At 40.6% G+C, this 11,290-nt stretch overlaps 1 protein-coding gene across 1 annotated transcript; it reads right to left on the reverse strand.

The window, feature by feature from the left end:
- Nucleotides 1-1,706: 1,706 nt before the first annotated feature.
- On the reverse strand, nt 1,707-10,721 carry LOC139731559 (uncharacterized). The gene is made up of 7 exons (XM_071642446.1): nt 10,342-10,721; nt 9,123-9,326; nt 7,930-8,120; nt 7,258-7,390; nt 6,170-6,327; nt 4,262-4,604; nt 1,707-2,978 (listed from the first exon to the last, which is right to left on the reverse strand). Exons 1-7 carry the CDS (start codon nt 10,522-10,524, stop codon nt 1,707-1,709), a joined length of 2,484 nt encoding a protein of 827 aa, XP_071498547.1. The 5' UTR covers nt 10,525-10,721.
- Nucleotides 10,722-11,290: the final 569 nt, after the last annotated feature.

The raw sequence follows: 11,290 nt of genomic DNA on the forward strand, positions 1-11,290 counted from the left end.
ATTTGTTCAGGTATTCAATAAGTAGGCCTATACAAGCACATGCAACACGTATCAAGGTGGTCAGAGTAGTGTTGTGTTTGTTTGTTTGTTTGTTTGTTTGTTTGTTTGTTTGTTTGTTTGTTTGTTTGTTTGTAGCTATCAGTTATTGATCAGTTATTGAAAGAGTAAATGGCAGATATGAATTCCACTTATTGTCAAACATTGCACCTGAGTGAGAAATTATACTTGCCTCATTTAAGTGCCACATATGTTAAACAAACACTGCAACTCATCAAGAAATCATGATTAGGGAAAAGCAATGATGCTGTTTCATGTTTTCTTTATTTTGCATGCAAAACTTCGTTAAGAAAAAAAAAAATACTCACCAGCACTCTCAATGCAATGATAACTGTACAATTCTGAAAATATTGCACATTCAAAAAGCGTATAAAATGAAAAAATGGTCCATGCTTCATACTCATGCGTCAGCCATCAGCACTATGATGCTGATTACAAAAAAAAAAAAAAAGTTTCCCCTACACAAGCAAACACATAATAGAGGCAGAACACTCATCGCCTAAAATACAGCTGTATTTAAATACATGAAAATAAATTTGTTTAAAATATAAAAACGAATTCCTATACGATCACCTAATAAATCTTACCTCGGTAAGATACAGTGTATCACTGTTGCTGGCATTCCACAGTCAAACAATACTGGATAAATTGAAGTTCTCTTTGTGAAACACGGCACACGCACACTGGATGACCTAAATACAGTTAAGGCACGTTGCATTTCATGTCGACATTGTAAGAAATCATTCAAGTAATATTTTAGCATACAATGTGTATATATGCATACATGTATAGCACACTTGAATATCCCTCCTTGTTACTCTCAATGTTATTGATGTCGTTTTTTCAGTAATTTGTGCGATATGATTTTACATGTCCACGTATTCATGTGTTGAAAATGTATCCTAAGCATTTGCCATCACATGATGAAACCTAACGTACACGTACATCAGTGGTTCTCATGAACCTTACAACGTAATTTATTCAGCCCATAAATGGAAGCAATCCTGAAATACATATCTATACATAATACACACGTACATACGTGTACGTGTTGCACAAGGTTACAGACTTACTAATATATCCAGACGAAGTTAATTCTTATCAACAGCACAATGAAAATAAAAACCAAAAGGTACATTTGAAATAAAGTACTGGGTGTCCACATAATTGATGCACATGATCTTCAACGCTACGAATGAATTGTATTCCAATTCACCATGTTCATAATCGGGCAAACACGGTATGGCAACTTATAAAACGTAATTTGTTTTAACCAGCTCACCCGCCAATGCATATTTCATACATATCTATTATATCGATATTTGTATCAAACGCAGGATACACATGTCATCTAGACACGGAAGACAATTTCAATATTCAGAACTACTGTTTTGGAACGGCAAAGAATACAATATATCATACATATGTGTGCAGTAACATGAAAATATATTTTAGTATAGAGTTGCTTACTTCATAATTTTCTATTAAGATTTTGTTGTTGCTGTTGTTTTTAAACAAATGGCATATGAGCAAACACGTATTTTCCTGAGAGCATTTGGGTCATCAGTTTTTCCAGTGACGTAACAGCGCACATTTTCCTACACACGATTTCTATTAATAATAAGCTATAACAGCCTCAAGAATAAGTATCAAGTACTTCCTATCATTGCAGGATGGTTTCCTATTCTCCCTTCATACATGGAGATAAGTGTGTTCCATTGATCAGGCTTGCCTTCGCGTTTCACCGGGGGAAGGACGGGGTGAGTGGCACATTTTGGCAGCGGGTAGAAGGCGTGGAGTTGCTTGGCCTTTTCCTTCTGCCTCGAGATGTTTTCCCGCGCTTCCATCAGCCGGTCGTTGGCCTCCTGTATCATGCGCGTGTCGAGGGCGGCTTTTTCCACGGCGACCTGCGCTTGGCGCATCAGCTGCCTGTGTTCGAGGTAACGCTTCACCAGGTTACGCTGGGACGTCTCGTGCTCACGCTCGGTCTGAACAAAGTCCACCTTATTGACACTGAGCTTCTCGTTGCGGGCTTGTCTGTCGTGGCGCAAGAGGGCATTCGATATGGACGTGTGCTGACTGCTGAAGTCATGGCTGAAATCGTTCTCCTTGCGGGAGCGATTCGACATCTCCACCATCTTGGTGCGGACGTCTCGGCGCCTCTCCATGTCTTCCACTTCCCTACTGGCATGTTTCTCGTACTCGTTGCTTATCTTGCTGATCTCCCGATCACGTTTGCGCAGCGCCGCATGGCGCTTCTCGTCCAGAAAATTCTTGGCCCTCAACTTGCCCTCAGCGCGTTGCTCCCGCATGGCTGCAACCTTGTCCCGCTTCAGCCCTTGCACGTCTGAGCTCTCTCTATCACGATAGGCCTGCAGCACTGCCTTCAGACAGGACAGACCCATTGTGCCTTGGGCCCTGGCAAACAGTTTTTGGTCCGCGTTCATCGGCTTTTTATGCACGGGCTTCTGGACGGGCTTGGCAGTCGCTGCCTTCCGGGTGTAGTACTTCTGAAACCCCGTCCTGACGTCATTACCAGCCTCTCGGCGAGATATCAGCAGATCCTGGAGGGGGTCCAGTTTGTGAGAGGCTGGAACCAAACCCATGAGTCGAAACTTGACGGTGGACAGCTCCTCGTCCTCAGAGTTTTCATCCGATGACCGATTCCGTTGCAGTTCACCGTCTGACAGGGTGCCCAGCATTGAGCCAACAGTTCTATGTTTCTTTTTTGCTTTTTTAACCTCTTTCGGCTTTGAGGGCTTCTTGAAGTCCTGACCCATGCTGCGGAAAAGTCCTGGTCTTGCGTTTTCCGGCAAGATATCTTCGTAGGGCAATTCATCATCGGAGGGGAGCAACTTGACAAAAAAAGTGGTCTGTCTTCGGGTGCCAGTCCCTGCTCTTGTTGGAGAACCAGAAGTTTCCTGTGGTGAGGATCGGATAGAAAACAAAGAGAGAACACGCTTAGCCAAGATATGAGCCTTTGAAAGAATCTTATTTACAGGCTGTTTTTCCACACAAGTAAATACTTGCCTAACCCTAAAAGGGCCGGGGGGGGGGGCGGGCGGAATCCGCCCCCCTCGACGTTTCGCGCTATAATTCTGTCACGCGAGAAGGCCTCGTTGCGAGGCTACTTGACTTTCTTCGTTCAAGTCTCCTGCAACTTTTGAGACCAAATTTGCAACGTCCGCGCATACTTTTGCGAAGCCAAGCCCATTTTTGTAACGGAATGTTGCCCCAAAACGGGAACAATTTTGTGATTTTGTGTACATTTCCTATGGAAAATGGTGCTCTGTCATGAGTCATAAAAACCTAATTGTTTTTACAATTAATCACTTTCATTGATTAATTTTGTGCTAATTATGGTAGAAAAGTGGTCAGTGACAATTTCCAATGAGAAAACAAAGAAAAAACAAAAGTTGAAAAACAAGGAAATACATAAGAAATTCTGAAAACAATAAAATACATAAGAATTGGAATGAGTTTTGGAAGTTGTTGTGATGTACAATTGTTGAACATGCTAAAACAGATTTACACATCAAAAATTAGACTCTCAATGCTTTTAATTAGGCCAAAATATGATCTTGAGCCTAATTTGCATAATTAATTAATTAAAATTAGAAATTGATTGTTTCAAAAAATCTTATGACACAATCTTGTAAATTTTGAAGTGGGTCTCAAGCATGCAAAATTTCAGCACGATCGCACCACCGATGGCCGAGATCTCGGGGGGGGGGGGGGGGGGGGGGGGGGGCTGGGATCCATCTCCCCCCCCCCCCCCGGTCTGTGGATAGCCAAAAAAGCCCGGCCCCTTTAGGGTTAACATAAAAGAAAATGTCCGTATTCAATCTCACGAGCCAGGCTACGGTTTAACCTGAAGGAAATTGTAATCTATTTTGCTTTGATGTGTTCGCAACTATATATTTCATTGCTTATTTGGAGCAATGTTTATGGAGTCAAAGAGTTCACCTCCAATGCTACCACAAACAGATTATAAAGCTAACGATAAAACAATAAAATATATATTACGACATACAAGTATGTCTACATTCCATTCAATCTAGAAACGTGATAACTTGGGTCAAACAGGACATTAGAATTCATATCTTCTTAATGGATATACAGTGCATGTACACATTAACTCTTTTGTGGGGAAGTGGGTGTATGAGTCTTCAATAATCACTCTTCACTGGAAAATTAAACATACATGTTCCTCAACCAGTCTTGCATGCTGCACATCCTCTGCCAAAGGGTGGGGTCGCTCAATGGCCATTGCCGACACCAGACTTGGTGATTTGGAGCCAGGTCTCCGGTTCCTTAGGTACGTGTCGTAGTCCATCCCCGTGCTGGACCCCTCCGTGACGGAGGCGCTCATTGCCGCCCCCGGGGAACTTGTCTTGAGGGTCTGGGGAGGGGAGGCCGAGAGCTTGCGAGCCACAGTTGTCAGGACGGCCGTGGAGGGCGGAGCCACGATCCCAGCATCCTTTGGAGCAGGTTTCCACTCGAGGCCTTTGCAATCACGCCAGAAGCGCTGGATCGTTACCACTGCCCTGCATACGAACACGCAAATAATGTTGTGTGATGGGTGGATGCTAATTACATTTTTCTTCTGCTTTATACAGAATTACTACATACTTGCTTTTTTTTGTAACTAAAGAAGTTGTCATCACTCTATTTGAGTAAAAAAAAAAGGATATCTACTATAGTCTTCTACATGTAAGGTCTTTTGAATAACAACTGAATCTGCTTCTGTGGTCATTCTGGGATCTTACTGAAACTTCAGAAGAGCACTTCGGGCTGCGTTCGAGCTTGATTTTGTTTTTCACTTGAGCTTTCCATGAAGGGAGCCATTTGTATGTGGTGTATACAAGTCCATCTGCACATTTTATGGACTCACATAGAAAACCCTTTTTTTCTATCATTTTCTCCATACTTCTTTATCAAGGACATCCTTTCTATAAAAACAAATGGCCTACAATTCTATGTGGCTGTATTTTTATTATCACAGAGCAATGCCCTTCATGTGGTGCTGAACGGGTGACTTGCATCTATAATGGTAAGAGGCCTCCATAAACTGTTGCAAGAGCTGATAAAATCTCTACAGATCTGTGGCTTTGTATGTCATCCATGTTCGTCAGGTACAACCTTTTTCTTGGGGAGTGGAATCTCATTTCATCCGTCATTTTTATTTCAAAGTTATTTCACTCTTACTGTACCAATGGATAGAGATACACTGACTGAGTCTTTAAATAAAAACACACACACACACACACACACACACCAATTACAAACAGCAGAGGATCCCTAAGTACACAAAGTACACAACACATTCCAAAAATACACTGTAACTGTTATTTATATGCAAAAATGTTTTATACTTTATGTTTGTACAGCTCTTTCATTAGCTATTTCTCTGTTGAATTGTGCTACATAGAAATACTGTATTATTATCATGATCATTATTATTATTATGACTTTGGTTCTGGGGCCAAACCAAGAGCTTTCTTCTATCATTCAGCACATGAAACATATTTTTTGGTCTATTCCTTTATACCACTACACTCAAAGGCGCATTCCAGACAATTTTCACAATTTCACATGTAGTACCGGTACATAAAACGACAGCTCCATGTATAGATTTGAGGAATTCATTGTGATCCTTGAGCAGAGAAACCAATACTCTGAAAATCTTAAACAAATTACACTAAACAGTGTTGATGACATAGGAGCCTCACATATTTGAGAAATGTAGCAGTGTAATTCAATTACAATACCGCTTGTTGAACAACTAACTCACCAGTATAGAACCTATGTGTGCCTTCTTCTTTTGTTCTGCTTCATTGAGCCCCAACTCAAGCACTCTTATGGTGAGGCTGCCATGTCATCATCCTTGTTCATTGCAATTTGTTATTAATTTTGAAAACATTCTTATTCCTCCTCCCAATCACGATAAATTCTGAAAAGTCTACATTTTGTATAACTACTTCATAGTTGTTCAAATGTATAAGTCTGAAAATCATCTGGAGGTCCCCTTTAATGCATCCATTCATGAAAGCGTCCCCCTGGTCATGTAAATCAGTATATTTCAAGAGAAACTGGAGATCCGTGGACTCACCAGATCTTGGTCCGTGCCATGATTCGGAACCTCCTGCGCGTCACCCATCCCCTGATGAAGCGCTGGATGATGAGGACCGGGGAATGCTTGGCCTGGATGCGGGAGACTTTCTGGAGCACCGACCGCACCTGGGCCAGCTCTTCATCAAGGGAGTTGTCCTGTGAAGGGAATCCAAGGGAATACACACACACAAAAAAAAAAATAATAATAATAATTAAAACCTAGAGTCTTATCTACTGCTCTAAGCAAAATGACAATGCACAGAAATAAACAGGGGTATATTATTTAACACTTTATGTGCCATGGTGTAAACCTTCTACGTGCCACATTATTCTAAGACAGCAACACAGTCAAGCTTTCAGAAAACATTCTGCCTGTCAAATCTATGCGTTTTAGCAGAATATACGAACTTGGCATGCCATTGACTGAGGTGGGCATGCAAACATGGCACGTAAAGAGTAAAAAATAAATAGAATAGAAGTGGATGATGGTGTGGAAAGGACTGATACATTTAGGAAGATCACTGCAAATGAACCAGGAAAAGCATCTTTGCCACACTATGATTTGCCCTTTATCCTCAGCAATAAAAGATTATATGATAATAACAACACAATATCACAGCAGAAGAAATAGCTGTAGAACTATACAGCCAAAGAAATTGTATCATTAGTATCATGGGGTAACATCACTTGGGACAAAAAAGTGAAGGAAGCCATTTTGTTATATTGGGGTTGATACTTCCAAAATGGTCTTTAATGGGACATTTTAGATAATGTAAATTTGATTTCAGCTGTTATGAGATACAAATCCTGTGGTTTTTGCAGACATGCACTGATCTATCTTCTTTGCTTTAATTAATAATTTACAAAATGAGGAAAAATGTAGCAATCTTCGTTTGTTTCCGGCAGAAAATGTAAAATATTTTGCAGACAAAAAAACAAAGTTGTAACATTTCATGTCTTCTATAAAACCAAATAGAAACATACTCAAATAATTTGAATCCTATTCCGCAACATTATTTTTTTGTATGAAATGAGAAATGAATTTTTGTTACAGCATATTCTTGTAACAAATGAGAAATTGCCTACCTTTTTGTCAGGTGTGACGAGATTCATATGGAAGGACGAGTGGAGCATGCTGAAGTGACCTCCAAAGAAGGCATCCTCAATGATTTCCTCATCTGAGATGACATGGTTGTCTAGCGCCTTCAGCGACCATACACTGCATGAACATAACAAAACAAAAGATGAAATTCAGATTTTGAAACGTGTGATCATAATAATCCCTCAGCATTGCAGTGAGTACATTACACACAATCAAAATCGTTCATGAAATTCATTCAGTAAGTTATTTGACTGCCACACTCTAAACACCTAAATGTGAGTTTAGGTGAACCCTTCATTACTCTGATTGCAGAAAACAATCATCAAGTGTGCTTGTTTGAAGGTTGGAAACTCATCAAGTGGGCCACAACCTTGCAAAGTTGACTTACTTTGTACATTCTACCTCAATCTGACATTAGGTGACCCATTACAATGACAAGCCGGCCACTAAAGAGCAGAATAGGTTGTTAATTTCTAGGATATAGGACCACATTCATGCCCTTCTGGGTTTACAGGTGATGATAGTTTGTCGTTGGTCAGACACTTATTACGCTCAGGGAAGTGCTGTATAGTGTTGCTGTTTTTTATTATTATTATTATTATTTTTGGATGGATTTGATAAATAATGCCTTGCGAGGGGTTTCCATCTCATTTTACCTGTTGACAACGTGATGCCTGTAGGTCATCTTCAGACTGATCGGGGTGTCGTACAGAGTCAGGACCTGAAGGTTGGATGCTGCCCCCATGGCCTGCAAGTAGTCCAGCCGACTGATGCTGTTGTTATGGAGATACAACATGCGCAGCTCTCTCATCCCTGACCAGAATTTCTCATCTGGGAGCTGGTTGATCTGAAACCAGAACAAAGGGATAACAAGATGTTTAAAAAAACACAAACACAAGATAAGAAAAGAAAAGAACACTAAAATATCAACAATTGTTTCTTTAATTGTAGAATGTGATACAGTCACATGAATTGGAATCAGATATACTTCATCTCTTTAAATATAGTGCCCTGAGAATAGCTTTAATTAATTTACAAATGTTACTTCATCAATTTCAATAAATGCATTCTTTGGAAAAAAAAAAAGAAATTACACGTATGACAAATGTTGTGGTATTTGTGACCGTGCACCTCAAAACGAACATAAAGTCGCGCACACACTGATTTTGCATGAGGACTGAAAATAAGTGAAATGGGTCAACCTAGCCGAACTTGACTTTTTCATATTTTCTGAAAGAGCGGGTCTTCTTTTACATTATGCTAATATTTGGTATCATAAAACGGGCAAGAAAGTGTGTTTTTTTTAGCAGTTTATCTCGAACATTTTTGGTAGAATAGTGTGATTAGGTGTGTCTTTAGAATCCCTTTTTCATTTCTGAAAAACCTTGTCCACACTCACCACTTTCAACTCTAATAACTTTTGAAAGGATAGTGCTACTGCTTTGAAAGTTAGCATTAATTATGGACAGAATGTGTTAATGAGGCATGCTTAATTTCAGTTTAATCTGATAATCCCTTCATTGTTATTACTCTCGTGGTTTACTTCCTGTTTTTTTGTCCCATTCATCGCACAGCCAGCACGGTTTGGTAAAGATTAAGCGCTTGAATAGACACTGTACTTCAGAGCCTCTTTTCTCAGTTCACACTTTTCCTGAGTTTGTGCTTTCTTTCCAATATTTAGATAGGTTAGGAGAGTCCATTTGATTTGAGTTATACATCATTTTAAAGCTTAAAGTCTGTTCTTTCAGAATATGGTCTTAACTAAAAATTCATGTCTGGCGACTTTTTGTTTGTTTTGAGGTGCAGGGTCTTATTTTATGTCTGTGGAAAATTTAAGAGAAGTACAAACCTGGTTGCCATGGAGATCGAGTTTGACCAGACGCCTGCATGCAGCCAGCCCCTCAAAGCTCTTGATGTAGTTTGAAGCCAGGTTGCACACTCTCAGGTTGAGGCATTCTCCAGTGGCTCCCACATCCCTGAGGTGCACCCCACAGAGTCGCACCATCTGGACATCTTCTAAGTTATAAATGCTTCCGTCCTTTTCTCGGCATGCCTGCAGACAATCAAAAATTTATGGGTTTGAAATAATTCCAATGCATTTTCGGTTCAAACCTGAAATTGTAAACAAAGTTAAAAACAGGCCAGATAAACAATGTATGAATTACATATTATAAGCCAAACTGATCATCAATGATACAGTTAGCTCAGTTGGTTTCTGGTGCCCACAATAATTCTTCCTTTAGTGAATGTGGACCCGGAAAGAACCAGTGTACTTGTCCATCAAAGACCAGACTACATCGAACGTGAACTGAGTAGGTCCTTTTGCAGGACCACATTCATCCAAGAAAGAATTTGTGTGCAGTACCAGAAACCAACAGGCATACAGTACATCCTCTCCCCAGGAAAACTTTGAGAATTACACTTGTAATGCATTTGCTAACTTAAATTTTGAACTGAACAATTACAATGAAACACTGTATCAGTTTAACGCACATTACATTTTGATTGTACATCATAACATAATTTTAACCCTAAATAGGCCGGGGCTGATTAAATCAACCGCAGTTGCTGGAATCAAACCCCCCCCCCCCCCCCCCCCCCCTCGGCCACAGAACACCCCAAAAAGCCTGGCCTGGTTAGGGTTAAGGCTACAACATCAGGGGGCAAGACAGAGACTCCAACCCAAAGCACCTTCTGATCTGGAGATTCTCCCGCCTGAAACCCCTAGCAAACGGGAGATTCCAAGTTGATGTGTGCAAAGCGCGAAATTCCCAGGGTTCTAGATGCTCTCTGGTGCTATCTAAGGCTTATTTTTTCAACATACGATAGCAATAAGTAAGAAATCCTTTCCAACGGGAGACACAGAGCCAGGGCAGCAGAAATTAAATCATAAGCGGGAGAACGGGAGATTTTGCAAAAATGGGTTTTCAGCGGGAGATCTCCCGTCGAAAACAGGAGAGTTGGAGTCTCTGGCAAGGAGACCTCAGAGACTGCAAAGATAAACCTGACCACAGGGTACCTGTAGAGCATCTACATAACTGTGTATAGAGTATCAAAGTATTCCTTACTGTCAAAATCATAGCCTCTGTGGGGGAAGCAAGATAGCCCTTTTCCTGTGCTTGCTTGAGGAACTGTTTATTACGCTCCTTTTCCATGATGCTGCGTAGTCGACGAGGGCGCTGTTGCTCTTGGAGCCAGGACAGCAGCTGTGGTTGATTGGCCATGGGTTGCATGTGACCGCCTGGAAACATTGTGCCGTTTGGTGTCCTGACGTTTTTGTGCAGCTGTCAGATGGCGACGCCCCTTTGCTCTTAGACTCACTCGGCCATGTTGTGTGAACGCATCCAATTGTACACTAGACACGTATATTCAGTCTCTCTTGTTCCTGTTATGAATTACGAATAGAGACAAGAGAAAAAAAAAACAGTGAGTTACAAATATAATTAAGATTATGCTGGCTGCTTTGCAGCATGCAGTGTAGAAAGCAAAATATAGTTTTTTGAAGTGCCATATTGTATAGAAATCCAAGCTTATCTAGTCAGTGCAGTGCAATGCAATTTGAATCGATCATGCAGCCAAAATGTAAAATTTTATGAGAACCACAATAAATACCATTACATGACAGCATATTAGTATTACTAACCCACAGGCTACAACTGATTGCAGATTACAGCATTTAGCTGTGACAGGGTTGTCGTTCACACTAAATCAAGGGCTGTTGAGCTTCTATTTCTTTAACCATTTGACTAAAAATGCTGGGCAGTATCTCCCAGAAATGCACTCCCAATTCCAGTAGGTGCAATTCTCATGATGAATCTAACATTAGGACTGAAGATATGGCCTTTATTTAGTGTACTTTTCCCAAATTTCCTATCAACCAGAGCATCCCCTTCACCAGTGCCCATACCCACTTACACTCTCTGTTGTGTCAGTCAAGTTAGATACAAAGTCTAACATCATTAAATTTTATGTTATGTGTACAGCCCATGATTTGTGTCTATGAAAGATAGCTTTAAT

The sequence above is a fragment of the Diadema antillarum genome, unplaced genomic scaffold, assembly GCF_040938485.1.
Source record: "Diadema antillarum isolate AM-2024a unplaced genomic scaffold, OU_Dant_1.0 seq00000379_RagTag, whole genome shotgun sequence".
Taxonomy (NCBI): Eukaryota; Metazoa; Echinodermata; class Echinoidea; order Diadematoida; family Diadematidae; genus Diadema; species Diadema antillarum.

Excerpts from the sequence above, each read along its gene's own strand:
- LOC139731559 (XM_071642446.1), bottom strand. The coding sequence starts at position 10,524 with ATGTTTCCAGGCGGTCACATGCAACCCATGGCCAATCAACCACAGCTG. Across the intron at positions 7,391-7,929 it reads AGGCATCACGTTGTCAACAG|TGTATGGTCGCTGAAGGCGC; the intron begins GTAAAATGAGAT and ends ATGTTCATGCAG. Across the intron at positions 2,979-4,261 it reads CAAGACTGGTTGAGGAACAT|GAAACTTCTGGTTCTCCAAC; the intron begins GTATGTTTAATT and ends TCCTCACCACAG.